General features: G+C 40.8%; 1 protein-coding gene across 2 annotated transcripts; it reads right to left on the bottom strand.

Annotated features, from left to right (window-relative positions):
• Positions 1-709: 709 nt before the first annotated feature.
• On the bottom strand, positions 710-23,970 carry rfng (RFNG O-fucosylpeptide 3-beta-N-acetylglucosaminyltransferase). Of its 2 annotated transcripts, XM_069708830.1 has the most exons (10): positions 23,655-23,970; positions 22,041-22,455; positions 21,880-21,956; positions 16,324-16,372; positions 9,843-9,945; positions 8,748-8,901; positions 6,562-6,647; positions 4,462-4,627; positions 4,166-4,251; positions 710-3,377 (listed from the first exon to the last, which is right to left on the bottom strand). In XM_069708830.1, the coding sequence occupies exons 2-10, from the start codon at positions 22,387-22,389 to the stop codon at positions 3,302-3,304; spliced, it is 1,146 nt and encodes a 381-aa protein (XP_069564931.1). In that variant the 5' UTR covers positions 22,390-22,455; positions 23,655-23,970; the 3' UTR covers positions 710-3,301. The 2 variants fall into 2 exon arrangements, with proteins under 2 accessions (XP_069564931.1, XP_069564930.1); XM_069708829.1 differs by having other exon boundaries at positions 21,880-22,455.
• Between the last annotated feature and the right edge of the window lie 357 nt (positions 23,971-24,327).

The following is a 24,327-nucleotide window of genomic DNA, read 5'->3' as shown; positions in this document are numbered from 1 at the left end:
AAGTCGCACAGAGCGAGAGTTCCAGTTCAACTGATGCCCCACATATTTGTTTTCCTTCGTCACATTTTTTGGTCTAGCGCTGGGTATACACACCAGAATCGCTGAGCAGCACAAACTCTGTCAACAGGTGCTTCAAAGTAAATACTAACATGCTCACAATGACATTGAAAACACGTGATTCAAATCTTTACCATGTTCAGCTTGTTAGTTTTCCATGTTGGGATGCTCACTATCTTATTAATTAGCACTAAACACCATGAGAAAGTCATTAGTTTTGGAGGCATTTGGTCTTCAGTCATATTAGACAAATTAATGTGACCTGCTGATGGTTTGTAGATGAAAAATCAGAAGGTCCAATATTTATCTTGTCAAGAAAATGAATATCGGAACCAAATTTCCTGCAAATTCATCGGATCGTTTTTAAGACATTTCAGTCAAAACAAAATGTCACTAGACACTAAATCCTAACGACTTTTGGTGATTTACTGAATTTACCTTTAGCACCAATGTTAACAATGTGACAATTTGTATAACAGGATTTAAAGATTCAGCCTGTAATGACTTTGAATATGTGTACAGAAATCTGGGGCCATCAATTTAATAGTTGTTACTTGAACTGTTTCTTTGTCTCTCGAGTAGCTCTGCCTGAGATAAAATGTATGCAAACTACAACCTCTCCATAAAAAGAATACACAAAGGCAAAAAGAAAAAAAAAAAAAAAAAAAAAAGGGTTCACTTGTATTTACATCAACACTGTAACATGAAACTACAGTCAGTAACATGTAAGAAGTGACAAGGTCAAAGTAGTGCAAAACCAAAAATGTGGGCCAGTTAGAATTGGCCAATACAAGGAGAGAAAATTGGCAGAGTATATGGCAGTTACAAAAAACATTTTCTTCATTCATTTTTAAAAGTTTAAGTTGACTTTTGGACATCAGGTGAACAGTACATGAATGTGTATAGAGATGGAATCAGTGACAGTAAATTTAAGGTGCTTCATTAAACACAACACCTCCCCGCCTTCTTACACAGAGAAGGCAGCTGAAGGGAATGATAATACTATGAAGTCCTTAACATACTGTAGGGGCTCTCAATCTTCTTAATTCCCTTCTCCACTCTATTTTTTTGTAGATCTCATTAGTTGAGTCAAAGAGCTTTACGATTCAAAATGTAAGAAAGCTACAGTACCTGGCAGATATGAATGTAAAAGCAGGAACTAAATGCAGCGACTCCTTTTACAGTTATTCAGAACCATGGGATAGTTTTTAGGATTAGTGCTTCTACAGTTTTGGCCAGTGACCAATAGCAGCTTGTGGTTTCACTGAACTTCTCTAATGGTTCAGTGAAACGACAGCAGATGGAGACAAAAGAAGCAGGCTAATCTTTCCTATTTTCTTACTTTAAAATTAGTGCATTGATGAAGGCAGGAAGAAGGAAGGGTGGAAGCTAGCAACATGAAATGTAGCACTCTAACTAGAGCAGTTATTTTCATTAAAAAAAAAAAAAAAAAAACTACAGATAACCAATACCATCTACCACTCAGTAAACTCATTTTCTTTAAGGATATGGTTTCCAAGTCCAGTCAGTGATTTGAAATTCTTTCCAGTACAAAGAGGAGAAATGACTAGAAGGATCCATAACCCTTTCAACATAAACATAAGAGTTCTAACTTGTCAATAAAAATTAAAGGAGCCATGTGTAAGATTCAGTGGCATCTAGCGCTGAGCTTTCATATTGCAACAAAATGAGCACCCCTAACCTCATCTTCCCCTCTCAACTGAAAAAAAGAATCTACATTGGCAACAAAACTCGCGAAAGATCCAATAAAGGCAGAAGTGTTCGTTGTTTCAGGTGATTATACAGTATTGAAAACATGATTATATTCCTTTTTCTGCCAAAACATTCCCCTCAATCTTACACACTGAACCTTTAAAATAAACTTGTAAAACCTTTCTAAAGTAAGCAAGGGTGCTAACTTCCAATTCCTTTTCGTCTCGTCTTTATCGTTTCACTTTAAAAAGTAACTTACTCTTTGGCTGCATCCACTGAAGGTTCACTTAAAGAGTGGAGAGGCAAATTGTGCTGAAATATGGCATTTGTGCTTTTTCACAAAGGGAACTTGATGACAAATAACCTGGAGATTACTAATTACTGAGAACATGTAAGGCAAATCAGGGAAGGCGTTGTCATTTTTACACAGGTCTAAAATCTTCTCCCAGTTGTCCCTCTTTGTTGTTATGTTTGTTGAAGTTGAGACAGCAACAGTCACTTGATCAATCGTGTCTGAAAGCCCCACAAGCACCTGGAACTTGATTTGGCACCACCTCTTTGAAGAGTACTGAAGTGCTGCTCCTGGAAATAGTCTCCAAAGCAGTTGGAGGATAGTGTAAGCAAAAATAAAAATCCAGGCCAACAGTTGCAACTTCAGCACAAATCTTTAAGTTCCCCAACTGGAAAAGAGCTATATGTGGGATGGTCAAGCACACAAATACAGCTTCATTAAAAATAACTCAAATATAAAAGATGTGTACCTAAAATTTGCCAGAGGAGTTAACTGATCCAAGAGATTTGAAAGATAAGAAGTGCTGCACCACTAACAATGTTGTAAATTTAGAGCTTACGCTTTGTCTAACCCATGCACATGCACATACAGAAGCTTCAATCAATTTTCTTTCAGATTTGGGATCAATTTAGGAACAAGGTGCAGAACTGCTTTCTGACAAATTGTGTTAGATATTTTAGCGTTTTTATGATGCCAATGATGACACAATGGGATGAAAAGCCATCTATTGAAGTAAATGTGGCTGCCTTGGAGTAACAACTGCTCAGATCAAGTATGCCTAAATGAAAATCTTCAGGCAACCTGTAATCACTTTTTTTTATTGAGGTGAAAATGATTAAGGCTGAAATGACTTAACAAAAAATTTAGCTTTACTTCAATCTCTTGCCGGTGTCTTCTCATTCAAGATGTCCATTATAAGAAAGCTAGACTAAATCTCACGAGCTAATTTAGTGGGGAACAATTCTGCTCTGATCAGTAGTGACTTTACAAACGCTCCGCTGGCCAGAAAAAGACATTCTTTGGCTCCACCAATTAAGGTTTCCCTTAATGAGTTTGATTAATCCCACCAATCAATGAGCTCAGCCTCATTGGAGAGGAATACAACTTAAAAAAAAAAACCTCTACTGCGCACCCAATGATGTTTGAAGTTTTTCCAGTTAAAAGTTGCTTGACAGAGAGAGACAATGGGATAAATGTTTGTCAGGTGTCAGTTCTACAGGATATACAACAGAGCAGGGTTCAGTTTCTGTGCCATGGATTGAGCTTTGGACACCACTCGGTATCTGGATACAGAAGGCAGTGGACGGTCTTAAACCTACAGGATGGGAAGACAGAGTCAGGGAAAGAAGAAAGTTTTAAGCGTTCAAGTTATTTGCATTGTTTCAAGAGTATTACAATGAAGAAACTGTAGAAGTGTTAAATTCAGGAATCATCATATCAAACTCTGTCATAGAGTTTAAGGATATCCTGAAACAGATTTTGTTACCAATTCTGATGTGCTGACCAACATTTTACATTTTCCCAAATAATACTGCTCACCAGTGCACACTTGAAGTGTGTATTCCCACAAAAATATGTGAACACATTCATTTCAGTACTTTTAGTCTGGGTTTTGAATTGTTCCTTCTTTGGTCAAAGCCACGTTAGTTCAGATAAAGGGAAATCTAAATGCCGCGCGCCAGCATGGATCTCCTAGTTTTATGTAGAAGAACTTGCCTGGTCTGACAAGTCCTGACCTCAACCCACACCCATTAAGAATGGTGACAACTGAAAGCCAGCCCTCCTCAGCACTTGAGCACATTGATGCTCTTGTTGCTGAAATGAAGCAAATCTCTGCAGGTTCCAACTTCTGCTGTAAAAGTATTTCCAGCAGGGCTATTATTAGCAGTAGTTCAATGTTCATTGTTTGGAATTACATGTCCAACTCTCGCATATGACTAAAACATATAATGGCCATTAGTGTCCATCTTCACTTAGTAAAATCATTGAACAACGATGTAGAATGCCAAAGCTGTGCAGTAAGTCTTTTTTTTTCTTTCTTGGCCACATAAGCAACAGTCGAGCATTATGAATAGCTAAACTTACGAAAGTGTTTTTGTTTACCTTGTGGGGTCCTCAAGCAGTGAAAACCCTCCAAAAATGCTGACTACATTTCTTCTGTTCTCAAAGCCTCCATAGCTGAGAGTCACCTAATGTAAAGCAGTCATACAACATACAGAACAGAGAATATAGTTATTTTAATGAATTTCTTTCAAAATAACAGATGAGGGACAAAACTTCCTGTCCCATCTGAAAATGCCAGATTTCACTAACCCCCCCCCAATTTGTTTTCCCAAGGTCTCTCAAATGTCTTCCCATGATGTGCATGAAGTAAAGTGACCACAAACACACTCACTCACCTGCTTCAGCACGGTGTCAGTGGGCAGCTTCTGCAGGTTCTCTAGGTGAGAGTGGAAGAGGTGTGTGTGCGTTAAAGTAACCTCCAGCAGCGCCTCGATGATGTAGCCAATGGTGCAGTCGTCTGGGAGTCGGATCTTCTCTGCTGTGCTGATGAAATTCCCCAAACTGACACCAGGAGACAGTTTTTTGAGACAACAGTTTTCATACCAAAATATGTTTTGTGCTCACCCTCTTCCTAAGGGCCAATTATAATATACTAGAACTCTTGTTAGAAATTAACAGTGTTTATAGCAGTTTCACTCAATGGTGGGGTATAAGTCTTGGGGGGGCCGCTGATATACAGTGCTGCTGATGCCTTTAGAATTTTCTATGTTTCTGCATAAATATGACCTTGAACATCATCAGATTCGCAAAACAAGTCCTAAAAGTAGGTAAAGAATATCCAGTTAAAGAAATTAGGAAAAAATATTATATTGGTCATTTGTTTATTGAGAAAAATGAACCAATATTACATACAGCAAATTCGAAAGACAAACGTCAAGACATCTCTCCGGGAACTGAATCTCTAGACAAAGTTGTTCATGCAGACCTTAAGCACACAGGTCGTTCTACCAAAGTATACATAATGAATAAAAAGGTTAGTGTTTTGGAATGGACAAATCAAAATGCTGACCTTGATCTAACATACTTTTTGTGGAAGGAGATGAAGTGAGCAGATTATGTTAGGAACCCACTACCATCTCAGGGTTGAAGATGTTCTGCACAGAATGGGCTAAAATTCCTCCAAGCCAATGTGCCGGACTGATCAGTAACCAGAAACCTTTAGTTGCAGTTATGGTTCCAAAAAAAAAGGGTGTGTGTGTGTGTGTGTGTGTGTGTGTGTGTGTGTGTGTGTGTGTGTGTGTGTGTGTGTGTGTGTGTGTGTGTGTGTGTGTGTGTGTGTGTGTGTGTGTGACCCCCAATTGTTAAAAGCAAAGGTTTGCGTTACCTTTGCCACTCATAGATATGTAATATTGGATAATTTTTCTCAATAAATAAATGACCAAGCAAAATAATAGGATGTAGGATGCATCTTACTGTGTAAATATTTGTCTAAAAATCTGATGATCTTTTAGGTGATATTTATGCAGAACCCCAAAGAAATTCTAAAGGGTTAGCAAACTTTTAAGCACCAATGTACAATTTCAGACAGTCTATCCAAAAGGACATGGGGCTATACTTTACAATCTAAGTGTGCAGTCGTGCATGGTGCATGTGCATTCATGGCCAAACCCACTTTTGCAGATAATCTGAGTGCAAAGTAAGGCATGGTTAGGGTGCATACCGCATCGGTACTAGTGCGGTGTGCAGAAAGTCACTGGTTCTACTCCACGCTGGCTGAACCATTTACTGCATTTACTGCTCTCTTTCCATATTTCATCTCACTGTCTATCTAATAAGGGAAATGCCCTAAAAGTTGATATATTAAATAGGGCAGGTGTGTTTGCACTTTGTCAGTTTGCTATAATAAAAGCAGAATTAGTAGTAAAGAACTCTTCTCTGTAGGGGAAATGGACAACAATAATCTTTTGCATTTTATTCTTGTCATTTCTAATCTTTGTGCTGCTGCGTGTCCAGGATGATTAAAAAGCAGCGTGTACGCGAGTTTAAAAAATGTCGATATAGCGTCAAAACTTGATATATCGCCTAACTCTATTTACAATTGAAAGTGGCATCCGGAACAGTTATGACTCACTAGCACAAATTACACCGAATGCAAATGATACAGTGGTATGCCCATATAACAAGTGACATAAAGTGAAATGAAATGTGTGAGAAGCATCGTTAAAGATATAATGATGCATTTCACATTTAATTTTCTGCAATCTGGCAAGTCACCTCCTTAATGTTTGTGTCGACAAGTTTATCCCGCCTCTAAAACATGTTCACGCATGGGTCAGAGTTTGCTTAGAAGTGCACAGATTTTCCCGTCAAGCTTGTTTTTATAAATCACAACTTTTGATCGAACAGACTTTCTGTGGAAGGAGATGAAGTGACACGCCCTGGTTTGTGCACAAGCAATGGTTATAAATTCAGCCCCAGGAAATTGATTGTCCTACCTGGCCCACGGGCTCATTTTCAGGGCGAGACCTCGGCTGATACAGAAACCTGCTCCACCTGTGGCGAACCAGAACTTTACAGACATCTGAAATGAGATGAAAACAGTGCATCAGCTGGCTGATATGTTATGTGCCCAACCTTTTTGCCAAACATACCCCCACGGCCCTGTAAGCTAAAATCTTCATCAACACCCATAATGTTCCAAATGTGTTCATTTGAACAGATTTAAATTAGGTGTTACTCAGCCTGTCACATTTACTACATAATAACCTGATTGCAATGATTTTGTATAATCGCTCAAATGAACTTGCATCCTTCCGTTTCACCAACACCTGGCCACATCAGGCTCACCGCTGAGTGTAAGTTGTCCTGGTGTTACAATATATAGTAGATAACTTTTTCAATAGTAACTCTGCTACATTTTGCCAACAGGATTTTACACGGTGTAAAACAGCATAATTTAATGTAATGTTAGTACATATAGTTCAGAGCTCAGAGGAAAATACAAAGACAACAGCTGCACGGGTGATTTTATTATGTGTCTCTATATAGCTGTTAGAAGGAATTATAATGTATGTAGCTTGGCATTTTATGTTTTGGGCTAATAGTAAACATGGGCCTTCCCCACGAGTTATAGTTAATTAACTAACAACCCCTGCCACCCAACTAATAAGGGGGAATCATTTTTTTACTTCAGAGTGTAATGTTAATTGCAGAGTCTTTCAGTCACATTGATAGGTACATTGTGACAGGATTATCCAAAATGAACCTAAATGTGTGAAAGCCATGCAGAGAGCGGCTCGAGGTCGGGGGAGACGAGTGAAGAGAAAGACTGATTCAGCTCGACCAAGTTTGAATTGACATGTAATTTTATGCATGTGTTCTGCATACATGTTGCAGTCATTTCAAAACTCATGAGAAAACATTGATCAATGTATTAAACAAAAACAGCCTCAGTCTTAGTTTTTCTCCCCCTGCAGGTCTAATAAAATGTGTGGTGTCACCAAAATCCTCTTGTTTTTTTTTTCCCAACAAAAGGTTGGGAATTAAATATTTTCTGAACAAAAATTTCCCAAATTTATGCATCAGGTTTTTTTTTCTCTAAACTACGTGTTGTAGTAAAACCAGCAGGTGACCACTGATGTGTGAAGTGATGGAAGTAAAATCTTTCAAAAAAGGACCTGATGATCGCAAAGTGCGTTCAAATTCACTTCTCTTCGTCTCGGTTGAATAGCGCGAGTCTTCATCACAGAGAGATGTAATACATTTCATATAAAACTGCATGATTCGAGTTTTCCAAAAATGTCAGTGCCCCATCTGTGTGATGAAGTGTTGCAGAGATAATCAAAGTTGAAATTCCGCCCTCTTCACGTCCATCTCCACCTTCCCGCTACTCTTAATTGAATAATTCCCAAAGGCTCCATCACTTTACGACAAGCTGCATATCAAAATAAAACAGCAGAACTTACCCTTTCTGATGATACCTGTCATTTCTATGTACCACAAAGACTTTTCAGCTAGTCCAGTTTTGAAATCACAGCTGAATTCTGCACTGTCTTCAACATGGGGCTGAGATTACATCCCACTTTGTGTGGAAAAAAAAGTCATACAGTATCCTACAAACATGGTTCAGATATTGCAAAATTCTAGACAATTTCCTCTACACAATTATAAAAAGATATCGCTAGTAACAATATTTTCTGGTGAGAAATTACATAAAATAAGATACCAATATGATATGAATGGATGGACATGAATGGTTGGCCCCAACAATGGCCAAGATATGAGCTTAAAAATGGAGGTTGTGAAATTACCCTGATATTACCCTAAGGTTCAAAAAGTTAAGAAACTGCTAGAATGAAAGGCAGATAGCAAGCCATTAAATAAATATACAGTGCATGGTGAGTGATGAGTGACTGAGTTACACAAAATACCTAATTGCTTGTTAATTTAGTTGTTAATTAAACACTTCAATAAAGGCTTATTTTCCTAAATCTTGAAACACCTCATATGTTTTCTGGAAGGACATTTCCCCTGCTCATTACTGTGCACAAATGTACTAATCACCCATGCATGCTTTTCCTCCACTGCACATCTGCATCCGATGGGAGCGACTGTGCTGTACAATATTTATCAGTGAGTGAAACCAAAAACTCCTACAATAATAAGGTGTGAGCTGACTGACCGATCCATCACTCTTGACCCTCTCTGCAGCCTCTATAGGGTGATCCAGACTGGGCCGGCCCAGGTAGACGTCCTGGCTGTGGTGGTAGGAGGAAAGCAAGCGCAACATGCTGGGAAGGATCACATAGTTGTCATCATCCACATGGCAGAACCACCTGCAACACACACACACACACACACACACACACACACACACACACACACACACACACACACACACACACACACACACACACACACACACACACACACACACACACACACACACACACACACACACACACACACACACACACACACACACACACACACACACACACAGAGGGTCAGCAGTGTAGGTGTTACAAATATCATTGACAAAAAATGGATTGTTAACTTCTAGTTAACTGTGAACAGTGGTGCTTGAACATTTGTGGACCCTTTAGGATTTTCTATTTCTGAATTGATGACCTAAAATATGATCAGATTTTCACACAAACCCTAAAAGTAGAAAAAGAGAATTCAATTAAACAAATCCGACAAAAATATTACACTTGGTCATTTATTTATGGAGGAAAATGATCAAACATCACATATCTGTGGGTGGCAAAAGTATGTGAACCTCTAGGATCAGTCTTTAATTTGAAGGAGAAAAATCTTCAGTGTTTTCAGTCCATAGGATGACATGTGAGTGGGCACCCTGTTTTTTTTTAAAGAAGTGTGTCTGAGTGTCACAACGCATGCTTGGGGACTAAATTTCCTCTAAGCCGATGTGCAGGACTAATAAACTGTTACGGGAAACATTTAGTTGCACTTATTGCTGCACAGGGGAATCACTCTACAAACAAAAGGCAAAGGTCCACATACTTTTTCCAAACTCAGATCATTAATACTGAATCAATTTCATCAACGAGTACATAACCAGTATAATGTTTTGTCTCATTGGTTTAACAGGGGTTCTCTTTATCTACTATTAGGACTTGTATGAAACTCTGATGATGTTTAATGTGATATTTATGCAGAAGTATAAAATAATGTAAAGGGTCGACAAAATTCCAACGAACACTGTATTTCGTTCCGATTGGTTTAGATCAGGCACAGATAACATTTCACATACTTTTTCTGCGACTCGATGAATTTATCGTATTCCACAGACATCTTGCAACACAGAGCCTGTCGGGTGTGAGCTGCTGAGCAGTTCGTGTTAATGATGTTAGCTCCTGGGAAAGACAGAGCAGAGGACAGCATGGTTAAATTATGGGCTGCTGTGTTCAGTTTCTTACTGTACCTCCACCTGTATATTCTATATGCAAACTATACTATACCTTCTGCTTTGTTTGAAACGTGACGACGTATCACTGCAACATATACAGTTCATTGTCATGATATTCTGTATATTATATATCATTACATGAGGCTATACATTGGCAAATTTGCACACTCTGGGCTTCATTCAAAAGTTTGAACAGTAAAAATGAATACAACCCTTGCAACAAATGCATTTCACAAATGTTTTTACTTTTAATTTTTTGAAAAAAATTGAAAAATTAACCAACAGAGAAAACTTTGACTTTTGTTTTTGTTTGTTGTAATGTGTTTAATGTTGACCCCACTAAAGGCCAAAAGGCTTTGGTCTAACATTAAAGTTGTTCGACATACTGCAAAGTGTTTTGGAACTTTGACTGCTTGCAGAATATTTTTAGGCATGGTTTTAGTGTGACAGAATGTACACTCGCCGGCTACTTCATTAGGTACACCTTAACCTTGAATCTGATGGGCTTTGGCAGCAGAAGACCACATCGGGTGCCACTCTTGTCAGCTATCAGGTAGCAGGATGTTACAAATAATGTAGACAAACCATGACATTCAGTCCATCCATCCATTATCTATACCAACTTTATCCTGAACAGGGGCACGGGGGGGCTGGAGCCTATCCCAGCTCACATTGGGTGAAGGCAGGGTTCACCCTGGACAGGTTGCCAGTCTTATCACAGGACCAACACATAGAGACAGATGGAAACAAAGACCATTCACACCTAAGGGACATTTGTAGAACTACCAATTAACCTGAGGTGCATGTTTTTTGAATGGTGGGAGGAAGCCGGAGTACCTGGAGAGAATCCACGCAGGCACAGGGAGAACATGCAAACTCCGCACATAAAGGCCCAGGCCAGGATTCGAACCTAGAACCTTTTTGCTGTGAGGCGACAATGCTAATCACTGAACCACCAATAATAATAATAATTATTATTATTAATTATTATTATTATTATTATTAATAATTAATTCAGTCTAAAAATTTAATTTAATGCCACTTTCATAAAAAGATTCTGATAAAAATTGAATGTGAAACTAAGATTAAGTTTTGTTCTCAATAATGGCAATATCTCCTTTTAAAGAAACAGCAGGGTTCTCCAAAGAGCAATGATTCTCTTGTTTCCAGGCTACGTTGACATTCAACAGCTACAAAGTTTCTGTGTTTACCTAAGAAATATTTTCTGCTGGGTTGGCACTTAAGTTTGAAGCTAGCAGGCAAGATTATAACAAAAACTAAGTGTGTTTTTACACTTGGTCCATTTCAGCCCTCAAAATGAACTCAGAGTGATTAGTCAGGATTGTTGGTGCATGTATAAACATTCCAAACAAATGCAGACCACTGTTCGTTTTCCAGTCTGCGTTGCGGTTCACTGAACCTTCTCTTCATTGGCTTCCTGTAAAATTAGAAATATAATTTAATATTATCCTGCTGACTTACAAAGCTCTTTCATGTCCAAGCTCCATCCCATCTAGGATACAGTATCTTATAGAACCATATCATCCTGAGAGAGTGCTTCGCTCTCAGAACGCTGGCCTGCTTGTGGTTCCGAGTTTCCAAAAATAGAATGGGAAGCAGAGCTCCTCTCCTGTGGAACCAGCTCCCAGTTTAGGTTCGAGCGGCAGAAACCCTCTCTAGCTTTAAGGTTAGACTTAAAACTTTCCTTTTTGATAAAGCTGACAGTGAACCATCTTAGTTATGCTGTTTTAGGCCTTGGCTGCTCATATGGCACCATTAATTCATGCCTTCTCTCTCCCATAGTTTTTGCTTATTGTTTGTTGCTTTTCCATATAGTCCCCCCATTGCTCCTTTTCTCTATCTGCTCTCCCCTCACCCCAACCGGTCGAGGCAAATGGCCGCCCACTTCTGAGCCTGGTTCTGTCGGAGGTTTCTTCCTGTTAAGTTTTTCCTTCCTTCTAAAGGAATTTTTTCCCTCCTAGCTTGGGTGATAATTGTTGAATTGTTAGGATCCTCTGTAAAATGTTATAAAGTTCTGTTGTAAGAACTTTACTTTGCTGTGGCATCACCAGAGGGCATGTGGAGGAGGGGCTCTACAATCCAACACAAGCAGAGCACACACAGTAAAAACTGGCCAGAACACAATGCATTTTGCCAGGTGTTTAAATCACCTGATTGATGAGGGCCTACAGAGTGGAGACCGAGAGGGAAAAAGCAGAGGGCTGAGAGGACACATGGTTGGCCACAGGTGGGGAAAAGAATTTGGAAGGAACTATTGTTGAAAAGGAAGTAATGGTGATCTAACTAGAAAACATTGGAAACAAGGACATGTATTTTTGATTGTTATTGGAATTCTTTTGAGTTTATAAAACCTTTTTTCTCTTCTGGGATGTTGTAAATTGGCTCTTCGACCAGAAAATAAAGCTGGCTTTTGTTTTGGAACCTATTTTTGCCTGTTCTTTCCGTCATACTGCACTGCCTCTCCTTATTCAGCCATAGACCCTCGCATGGTGGAGAATGGGGGCATGTGGCTTAAGTGCACATGAAAGCAGGTAGTCCAAGAGGGGTGGGCGAAGACTCAATGGGTTGGACTCTTGGCTACTTTTTTTTTTTTTTTTTTTAATCAGGTGAGGCCCTTAAAGCATTTTAAGATTTAGACACCAGTGTTGCTTTAAACTATGATCTGTTAAAGGCAGAGATTCTGAGCCGCCATTGTAGCATGGCTCGATGTTTTAATGACTGGACTTTTCAAAACAGGAAAGCTCCCCGTGCTCAAATGCATGAGTTGATTAGAGTGACCAAAGAACAAATGGCTTGAACCAGATAGGAACATCCCTGCAGCCATTATACACTGCTCAAAAAAATAACAACAACAACCCAGCAGCAGGGCCGCTATCTGCTCCTTTGTGCATGGAGGAACAGGAGGAGCACTGCCAGAGCCCTACAAAATGACCTCCAGCAGGCCACTAATGTGCATGTTTCTGCTCAAACTGTCAGAAACAGACTCCATGAGGGTGATACGAGGACCCGGCATCCACACGTGGGGCCTGTGCTTACAGCCCAACACCGTGCAGGGCGATTGGCATTTGCCAGAGAACACCAAGATTGGAAGCTTCGCCATTGGCGCCCTGTGCTCTTCACGGATGAGAGCAGGTTCACATTGAGCACATGTCCAGGCCACATGAGACGTTGTGCAGAGCGGCAAGAAGAAAGGTGGAGGGATTGCAGTCTATGTGAACGAGAGGTGGTGACACACACCATGTGTGTGTGTGAAGGAACGTTTCTGTAGCCCGGACATTGAACTTCTGGCCGTGGGGATGCGCCCATATTATTTGCCGAGGGAGTTCTTGTCTGCCATTGTTATCGCTGTGTACGTTCCTCCATCAGCTGATGCAGAGGCAGCAGTGGACACCATCTACTCCACTGTGGCTAAACTTCAGACTAAGCATCCCGGTGCATTTTTGGCAGTTACTGGAGACTTTAACCACACCAGTCTGGATAAAGTACTGCCAACTTTACACCAGTATGTGAACTGCCCCACAAGGAACAATAAAACTCTGGACTTACTGTATGCTAATGCCATGGATGCATACAGTACTACTGCCCTTCCCCCCCTTGGTAGGTCTGATCACAACCTGGTCCTGCTGACACCAAAGTATGTTTCTCTGGTACAGAGGCAGCCTGTAACCACCAGGACTGTGAGGAGGAGGCTAAAGAAGCCCTGTAGGACTGCTTTGAGTCCACGGACTGGGATGTGCTGTGTGGACCACATGGGGAGGACATCAACAGCATGACGGACGAAAATGATAAAAATGTTATTCATATGTTGAAAACTGGATAAACTGCATAAATAAATAAAAAGTAGTAAATCATAATGGAATTTGTAGGACGGATAAAGATCTGAACACACCACCGTACCATCCCAGACTGTACAATGCTTCCCCAACAACAAGCCGTGATCACAAGTGACCTGAAGGTGCTTCTTAATCAGAAGAAAGCAGCCTTCAGGTCTGGGGACAGGGAGGAGCTCAGGGAGTGCAAGGACTCCTACAGGAGGAAGCTGGAGGCCAAACTCCAACAGAACAATGTGAGGGAGGTGTGGACCGGTATGAAGGAGATTACTGGGTTCAAAGGGAGAGAGAGACAACCAGGGGGAACCTGGAGAGGTCCAATGAGCTAAACTGTTTCTTCAACAGGTTTAGTTCACCACCCTCATCTGTCTCCTCCAAACCTCACACCTCCAAAACAACATCTGCTGCCTTCCCCCCACCCCCTCTGTCCCCCCTGGTGAGCTGCATGGACACAGTCCTCAACTCCAAAGGCCTCTTCCACCATCGACGCCATGACACCCACCCCCATTAAATGTTAATTTGTTCCTGTCGGATTTTGTGAAAGTGTATTTGAGCTAAATTTAGGTTAAGTATAGTATGGCTAATTCTGCTGTGTTTTTCCATGTTTTAAATCAAAATAGTCTTCAAACAGATATTATTTGATCATAATCGATTATCGGAACCAATGTGTTCCTTATAGTTGAGCCCTAGTGACAGTACAGCAGAGAGGCTTAGCAACCGGGCATGACCAAACATTGTGGCCTCTCTCCTCCATCGAGCTGCTGCCAATAAACATCACTGCGGTGACACCCAAAATGGTCTCCTCTGTCTTTTTCACCTCATCTCCACAATTTTCATCACAAATACATAGTACAAATGTGATCACATTGTTTTCCTGTGTATTTTATCTGTGAACTGCACGCAGGACGCCAGAAAAATAGGCGTTGGTCCTATTTTATAAATGAGACACTGCACACACGAGGCGTGACGCAAGTGAGACGTGCGTCTCAGTAGGCAGTGTGGTTGCTCTATCTTGTTAATATGGATGCCAAAATGAAATGATGCCACGGAGCAACAGGTAAAACACACGCCACAGGCATGTTCCAGGCCTTATGAGGCCAAAAGATTATCAGTCACCAAAAGTTAACAACGGCAGCGGAATGAGTAGAAGGGATAAAGCGTTACCGGACAGCCTCAGACATGTTCTGCCCCACCCCTAAAGAGCCTGTTGCTTCTGTCCCCACTCGGCCCAATGTGATATGCCAAAAAGGTCCCAAACCAGCCAACCTTCCCTCTATCCCACAACACAGAGTTGTTAATCAACCTGTGCCTGTGCAACAAAAGAGCCTCGCTGGTGCTATTGCTGTGGTGAGTAAGGCCATATCTCATGGCAATGCGAAAAGCCAGATGAACCTATGCTCACATCCAAGTCTGCCAGCAGCCCTCATGCCCACTCTTCTGCCGTAGGAAAGTGGAGAGCGCAGACTGACATGTTTAGTAACTGTGAATCCACGTGATACAAGGGCCCTCTGCTGGATGTTGGAAGTGCAAGGACCCTGGTCCATGAATCTTTATTGGAGGCCCCTTCCGTGACTTAAGGTGACCCAGTCCTAGTTGTTTGTGTACACAGAGACATCAGCGAGTATCCAACCACAGTGGTGAAGCTAACTACCTCCAAAGACTCCTTTAATGTTGAAGGGGGAGTTCTCAGGAATTTTCCCCAGCCAGTTGTGATTGGTCGTGCTTTCTCTGCCTTCCTAATTCAGTAAAGTGAAGTCCATTGTTTTTTTAGTTGGGAACTCCAAAAGCATAACTCCAAAATTGGTCAAATGAAAATAGCCAGTGTTAATCTTGCTAAATCCTTTGCCACTTCCAGAGGCCTTTGGCAGTATCTGTTGATACCGTTTGATCTGTTTAGAGCTTCCGCCACATTCCAGTGCTTGATGGATCAAGTACTGAAACCTCATCAGGACTATGCATCTGCCTATTTGGGTGATGTTGAGATTCACAGCCTAAACTGGGACAGCCACTTGCTGCAGGTGCAGAAGGTCCTGGACTCCCTCCAACAAGCAGGCTGGGCAGCAAATCCTAAGAAATGTAAGCTGGCATTTAGTGAGACAAACTATCTGGGATACACCATTGGATGGGGCCTCGTCAAGCCCCAGGAGGCAAAGCTCCATGCCATCCAGGACTGACCAAAACCAATGACAAAGAAACAGGCGAGATCCTTTTTGGGACTTGAAAATTATTACAGACTGTTCATCCCTGACTTTGCTATGGCGGCTACCCCTCTCACAGATCTGACAACAAAGAAACACTCTCACAGGGGGAAATTGACTCCGGCTGCAGTAGAAGTGTTTGGCAACCTGCAGAGAGCCTTGTGCTCCAAACCAGTCCTTACTGCCCCTGACTTCAGAAAGAGTATTTGGTCCGGGCAGATGGGTGCTAGCCCAGATCAATATTTCATTGAATATCATTAGATTCCAACTTCTTACCTGTCCTCAGCCGGAGCTCCTTGTCCTCACCATCGCTGAATATGTAAGTCTGAAACAGACAAGGACACAGTTAAAAACTGTGCAGGCACACATACTGTACATATACACTGTTGCTCTCCTACAAGGACACGATGACGCGCTCTTTTGTATTCATTGATTAATGAGGACATGTGTGCAATCACAACAAGAGCACAGAGAGCAAAAATGACAAAACATATAGTGCCAGATAAAACTGAAAGAAAAGTAAACATTTCACACCACCTCTCAAGGCTTAAACTGAGGGAACTACTGACATAATGAATCAATTAGATTATTACTGAAATAAGAAATATAGAAGACTCCTGCCACCCTGACTCAGTTCTGCTTTTTATTCATATTTTGGCTGAAATGTTTGATCAATATCTTCCTATCAATTCATAATGTTATTTGTTCCGTTTATGTGATAAAGATGACTTTTGTTTCCCTCCACATTTTACCCCCTGATCATGCAATTATAGTGGCCAAAGATACAACAGTTCTCTGCCTGAGAGTATTCTAAACCTCTGTAGTATTTTGGCCTTCAATTAAGGACCTGTGATCCAAACTGAAGTTCCTACATTGCATGCAGTAACCACAAAAAACAGCCTCCATTAGCATAGCCCTTTGTGTTGTTTAAATCAGGGCTAATTCCAGTATGAACACCCACTAAGCAACACACTTGTGCAAATTATGTCAATCTTGCAAAAATGAGTGATGCCAGCTTCTTTACATTTGGGGCTGATGGTTTTCAGACTTATTTTCTGCCATATTTTATCACAAGCGACAAGCACGAGTTTGAAATTTTATAATAAAAGAGTAAAACATACACTCCCCCAGATCAGGATTCCAACAAAAGTCATAACTTTGATAATGAAGCCAATTTTCACTGGCCTCTAAAAATAGTTAGTCCCGCACAGTGTTCAGCAGGTAGTGATGAAGGCTGAGCCTCTTCCGAGCCCTGCAGGCTCGCATTAAATAGAAAATGGTCCGAGCAGCTTTTAATTTTACAAGCAGTTGTAAACACCAGGGGTCAAACTTTACTAACTGGAGAGAAGTAAAAAAAAATAATGACAACAGGCCTGTAATGCCTCTCAGTATCTGGGAGTTAATGGTTAGCTAACACAGAACACAGGGACAGAGGAGCCCTTTCACAGCAGACCTCAACTGAGAGCCAGTTTGAGCCAAGCTGTTGATACTAAGAGCTTAAACTGAACTGGAACTCCTCCATCCTCTCGACTATTTGGCTGAAGTGGCGCAGAGTTTTTCTGTCGGTAAAAGGTCCTTCTCTCCAGACTGTTTGTTTGGCAGTGACTTGCTAATTGCTTTTAATAGCTTTTAATATAGAGCTGGTCGCAGTGCTTTCTATGTTGTGTGGAAGATTTATACTCACCGATATCTTTAATACTCAAGATTTAATTGAATATTAATTATAATGCTTAGTCAAAAGGAGTATCGGTTTTGTTGGATTCACAGAACAAAGGAAGTGAGTCAGCCATGAGTCAGTCAGGCAGTGGCATTTCAGGGGGTCTCTCAGACTGATAAGACCAATTGTGTTAGCACAAAATCAGTAGCAGCTGATGGGGGTAGCATGCATTTTTAATTACAGTGAAATTCAAATAAAAGAAGAGTAGACAGTGATCCTTCATTGAAAAACTGAATGAAGGAAAAAAAACTTCCAAGACTAACGAAGCTGCTATAATGTGACAGCAACACGTGGAAGCACCAGGTCGGATCCAAACACAAGAATGTGGCGCTGCATTTATTTTTATTGCTTATTTTGAGGACGTCAGCTGAGTAGACGGTCATCCAACATGGCCCAGGACGCATTGAGGGTGCATTGCATACACGCTGCCAAACGAATGTGGCCACGTGCGTCCCCACACAATTCCAGAATGGGGCTTGAGCGAAACAAATCTCAGTGATTCCTTGGTGCACACCAATACTTTAAGCTGACCACTTGTGACCTGATCACACCAGGATAGATGAGTTTGGATTTAATATGAGCAAATGTGATTTACAAATCATTGCATTCTGTTTTCATTTACATTTTACACATGTCCCAACTTTTTGGGAAACGGGATTGTATATGAATGACCACTTAAGTATTTTTGTAAAACCTATTTAGGCAATTTTATCGTAATTATTTTCTGTCCGAGACAACACTACCTATTGGACAATCTGCCCCTCTTGCGCCTGTTCATTCTGCTATCGCAAGAATTGGATGCCTGGGCTGATGGCTTAGAAAGTTGTATTTGACAATAGTTAAAAAGGGTCCAAATTAATTGTCAAGAACAAATCTGTTCCACCCTATTGGCAGAAAGTCAGGTCAGAGGTGTGCTGTACTAAGTGATCGGTGTGTATGGTGCTTCGTGGGGGAGAGTTTTTACATGTCTTTAAGGTTGCATCTCCATTGGCACATGCTGTGGCTGCTCAAACGCAAACGCGCACGCACGCACGCACGCGCACACACACACACACACACACACACACACACACACACACACACACACACACACACACATCGATTGTAAGAATTAGCTCTTATCCAAAACAGACAGTAATGTACAGCAGATGAAACTAAAATATTTCCCAATGATCTCCATAAACAGCCTGTTTCTGACAGAGAGCAGACAAGGGGTGAAGTCAAGATTTATTTTCTTATAAATGTCCTGTGGTTGTACTAAATGTCAGTGGGGACAAACTCTAACTGCATTAAATGAAAAATCTCTGGTAATAAGGCAACACCCTGAAGTCCGCCTTGACAAGGGACAGAGGGTGTATGCAAACAAGAGCAAATCCAATGACATTAACATAACTGTATAAACAAAAATCTAAATAAAAGTTGGTGGTCATGTGTGTCATTGTCTTTGCAGGAAGGTGTTTATTTGAGAGCTGCTTATTTCTTTAAAGTGTTATATCGTCAGTTTCAATCTTCAGTCTGTTCAAAACACATGTATTGTTATGGCTGAGTATTAGCTGATTACTACACCTCTGACAGGCATAATGGATAGTTTATCTACTGGGCAAGAGGGTTTATAAGGTTATACTTCATTCCCACATACTTGAGCAAAAACGCACCGTTGATTCATTTTATGTTGACATTATGTGAAATTGTAAACTAGCAAAGCACTATCAATAATATGACATACCAATAGTGGTATATCATGGTATAAAAATGTATGGTTATCAGAATAAATGCAATAAACTAATATACTTTTCTCTTTCAATGCCTGCGAGACACAGCAAAGGGTGTCACACCCATACGTATCCAACATAGAAAGCAAAACTGATAATAACACCGTCTCCACCCCTGAAAAAGCAAATAAAACTACTGTGGGATAACTTTGGATATCTTAAAAATGAACATGGAGTTGTCTTTGAGGACAGATACCCAGTTTACAAAAAATATGGACACAAAGTGGCTGCCAAAGAAGGAAGCACACCAAACAAGAGAATCTCAAGATCAAAGTGTGTGTCCTGTTTATAACATCCTCCCTAAAATCACTAACTCACCTGTCTGACTTACAAAGACAAACACACAGAAACATTCCCCGTTCAGGGGCTGATATAAGCGTGCGTGCGTGTGTGAGAGTGAGTTTAAGGTTCATACAGGATCAGTCTGTCTGCCCTGTCTTGCAACTTTTGTATGGATGTTTTTTTGTTGTAAATAGTGACAAAGATGGATTGAGAAGAATAAAACAATGTATTCAACAAATTTGATTTTAAATCAATAATTTCCCTTTACAACCAATCTCCAAAGTACAGAGAGAAGAACCTGTCCATTATTTCTCTTACTGCTTGCTGGTTCTTCTTTTCACCTTGGAGTGTCTTCGGGACAGTCTGCTCTTTGCTCCCTAAAGCAATTTTTGTTTTTGTTTTGCTGAACATCACCTACTAAAACAGCTAAAATAGTAAAATAACCAAGTTCCGGTCAGCTCACATCATTTGTTTTGGGCTTAAAAGTAATATTTAACTCTCTGAAATACTACAGGTGTCACTGGCTATTTAAATTAGTTCACCTGGGGCAATTTATGTACGAAATTTCAAGTGAAGCCTGAATTATGAATACAACCACCTCAATCTTGGTATAACATAAACCAAAATTTAAACTTGTTAAGTTTGACAGTGAAAGCTAAAAAGGCTTTACTTTCAGAGGTTGCAACATTTGTTGCACTCTTCACTATCAGTGTTAATATGCTGCTGGTATATGTTAAGTTTGTCGGTAACATGCTTTACTCAAAAGTTTGTGAAATGACCTTGATATGAAACGTCCATAGCAGAAAATAGCATCGTCACTAAAGAGAAGAGACATAGCCCTCTGCTTTGCTCTTCTCATAAAAAAAACAATACTCAGCTGTATATCGATTAAGCGTAACACTGAATATCCTAAATTATTTTCTCAACTCGCACTAATCTATTTTTAGTCACACATGCAATATACTCACACTGCAGAGCCCTGACAACAAGTAGCAGGTTTCAAGCCCTCTTAGTTTTATAACATTTGTATTTTTAAGCGTTTGTTTGATTTCAAACAGTACTTACATTCAAGTTACTCCACTGCTGTGATGTCCTCCGTGTTTGCTGAGGGGTCTACTGGTCACTGTGTACACTTGTTGATTTCATGTCAGCTAATATCACTCACTTGTAACACTAACGGGGTGATACTAAAATAGTAGCAGGTCCCGCGTAGCATCCACAGACAATGGAAAACCAAAAACAGCAAGTCGATTTGAACAGAGGCCAGCTGTTGCGCTCAGGCTACAGTCTATGCTCTCGGCGGAGAAGTGGATAATGTCAGTTGCTACTGTTTGTGAGGCCACGTCCACGATGCTTCGGGTTGCCAGGAGACTTAATAAGTGGGACGAGGTTGCCACGTTGGCGTTCATTTTGCTGTAGCTTTTTTTTTAGTAAAATGTATTAATATGAAACATGTCGTGTGTCCAAATTGCAGCAACGTCACCAGTGCACAACATCGGATTCCTAGCAACACACCCATCAAGTTTGAAGCAGTTGGACAAACGGTTGTGGAGATATGCAAAGGACAAACAAAAGTACATGCGTACAAAGATCTCTGAATGATATGTCTCACTCAGAGGTTCTGACACAGATCTCGCGTCAAGAGTGTCGTCCTCCTGGACAGATCAAAATATGATTCAAAAATGCTGAAATGGGTGGCCAAAAATACTTGGGCAGCCAACAATTTACCTGGGCTGGCCACCCAAGTAAAGTATATGTGTGGGAAACACTGTAGTGTACACTTGAAAATGAGAACAAATATTGTGCTTCTTCATTCTCAAAACTACTTACTCAAGACAAAGTCACTTTACCTTATGAACAAGAAAATATATCAAATCCTGTAGGATCTGAGCTGAAATAATTGTCCGTCCCAACCGAATGTAATCAGACTTGAATTGAAGTCAGTCGTTATTGTACTGTGCAACTGCAATATAACAATAATCTCTTCTCAGAACATCCCCTCCAGGGAGCACAGTGCTGTTCCACTACATGCACCTCATGAATAACAGTAAACTTCCTTACCTGTTCTTTAGCCTGGGACACCCAGGTCTCAATCAGAAGCGCCAGTCTGGACTTGTGGTACTTTCTGGTAGTCTTCACTGCAATAAAAATGTCCTTTAGCTCTAACTTGTCATGGGACCTAGAGCCTGAGTGTCCACCAACTTTTCCTCTAGGAAGAGCACCTCCTCTGGGGCCTCTTCTGGAGTCTGTCACCCCTCTTGGGACTGTCATCATCATTCCTGTTAGGTTCAGTCTTTCCTGCCCTGCTGAGCTCCTACTGAGCCCTGTGATTGGGTCTGTGTTCCCGGCATGGAGAAAACCTCCCGGAACCACGGCATGGTGCGACAGGCTAGCAAGCGAGGGTCTGACTTGAGGTCGTGGCAGAGGCAGATCCACCTTGCGCGCCGAAGGTTGGAGAGCTGGAATAAGCAGAAGGAGAAAGCCGCAGAATGCAAGGGAGAACAGGAAGCAGAACTTGCTGACACTCAATGAAGCTACATGCATCCTGACTGGCCAATGGAGCAGATTCATCAGCCTCCAGGGCTGCAGTCACCTCCACCGCCACTGTGTCCCATCATCACACCATCACATGGAATCCTGCACAGAAAGAGGAACATTCAAGAGCTATGTTAACACTCAAGCTTTATTCAACACCTCAAACAGCACATTTGGTGCAAGACAGGCCTTGCTAAGGGGTTGGAAGAGCTCTAAAGGCAGGAATCACAGTACTGGGGATTCTCTACAAATATATGGAGTGGTTTCATTTCACTTTTCCAAGAGCCATTGAATGGACTTCTCTTGCAACTTGACAATAAAAGCCCAGGAAATGCCTTTTAATGGTTTTCTGGTAGAAAACATTGAGAAACCATCACCTTTGAAATGGATAAGGACCACTTGTTTGCAACCAGGTGCCAGCAACATAATCATTCATTTGGTGAGGTGTTTGACATGATTAATCTCACTTCAATAATGGCTTATTTTTCCCAGAAGTTGGTAGAAAAGATATATTTGTCTCTTTGGCTGCTTATTGCTCCACAATAGTCAGATGTAAGTGAAGCTATAAAAACAGAGAGGAACAAAGCAGTCAAATTGTAGCCGGCAAGCTAAACAATGAGCAAAAGCCTTCTGCAGAGCATTTACTGCTTCTAGAATGTGAGGACTTGGTCAAACAAAAGAAGACATTTTGTCGATCGATCGGATAGATACAAGTTTTTTCACCGCGTTTGCCTGCAGTGGGCAAATCCATAGTGACTTCAAGAAATTATTTGACTGTTCAGTGTTTAAAAAAAAGGACACCGAGAGCATTATCCGTCCCTGATAAGTGTTAAATGGCAACACACCAGCTCCTCAATATCCGACTGAAAATACAGCGATTTCAGATTTGCTTGTTAATCCGCCACTGTACACATGTTAAATGTGACACCTCATTTCGTCATACCAATCATTTTCCAAGCAGTTTTTTTTTTTTTTTTTTTTTTCCAGTTGCTACATTTAGCCTACATTTGCTTTCTTACCCTCCTGTGTAACAGTGTGTGGTGGGGGAATGCGTGGATTCAAAGAACAGCTATTAAAAATACAATGAATTCATTTAAAAATAACGATTTAAGAAATGCATGCATGATTTATAGCCGACTGTAAAACCATTCCGATAGACACACGGTTTACCATCTAGTGCAACGACACGAGAGTTAGTTTGTAACAAGCGCGCTCTAAACTAAGCGCTTCCCATGAGGATTTCAGCGTGGTGAAACAGCATAGGAAATAATGGCATTTGGGGCTTCGCTGCAAGAACTTACCATTTCATATCAGAGGACACATTTGGCTTCTGTTCTCCACACTGACGCGATTAATTCACTATGTGAACGTCAAATAAGCATTTACTGAAACAGCGAAAAATACAACCATCGGATTCGAAAGTGCTGAATAATAAATGCCAGATCCAATGCACGACTCCTTGCCTTCCTTTTTCTTCCGACGTGACTTTAAATTCCGAAACCCAGAACGTTTTCTTGGTTACGCGGATCAGAAAATCGCTCTTACTTTGTAAGTTATTAAGGAGACTGATATAAGAACAAGGTCCACGGGCAGCGCGTCAGCTTGTAGTTTACGTTGACCAAATATTCCACAAACAACTCATCTTGGACAAGTATGTCAAGTGGACATATCGGGAAGCAATTTTCCGGTTGAAACTTTCAAAATAAAGGTGGGATTGAAACAATATGTTGTCGGTATCATTTATATACAGATTATGGTGGGTAAACAGTCTTCGGTAACGTGATATGGGCCATATCACATAGAAAAGATTTTAAGAAATAAATAAAATCTATTGTAACGTTTCATAATATTGAAATATAAATTAATAAAACAAATAAACATGCAGCCTACTTTTATCAAACCTTTACTGCTGATCTACACAAAACACATTGTCTACTTTTGGTGGTAGTTACATCGTTACAAAACTGTGGCTTC

The sequence above is a fragment of the Brachyistius frenatus genome, unplaced genomic scaffold, assembly GCF_029030835.1.
Source record: "Brachyistius frenatus isolate BFR_SWC_R1_liver_20210118 unplaced genomic scaffold, ASM2903083v1 Contig_78, whole genome shotgun sequence".
Classification (NCBI taxonomy): Eukaryota; Metazoa; Chordata; class Actinopteri; family Embiotocidae; genus Brachyistius; species Brachyistius frenatus.
The sequence above is the reverse complement of the archived record's forward strand: the minus strand, read 5'-3'. Positions and strand labels throughout refer to the sequence as shown.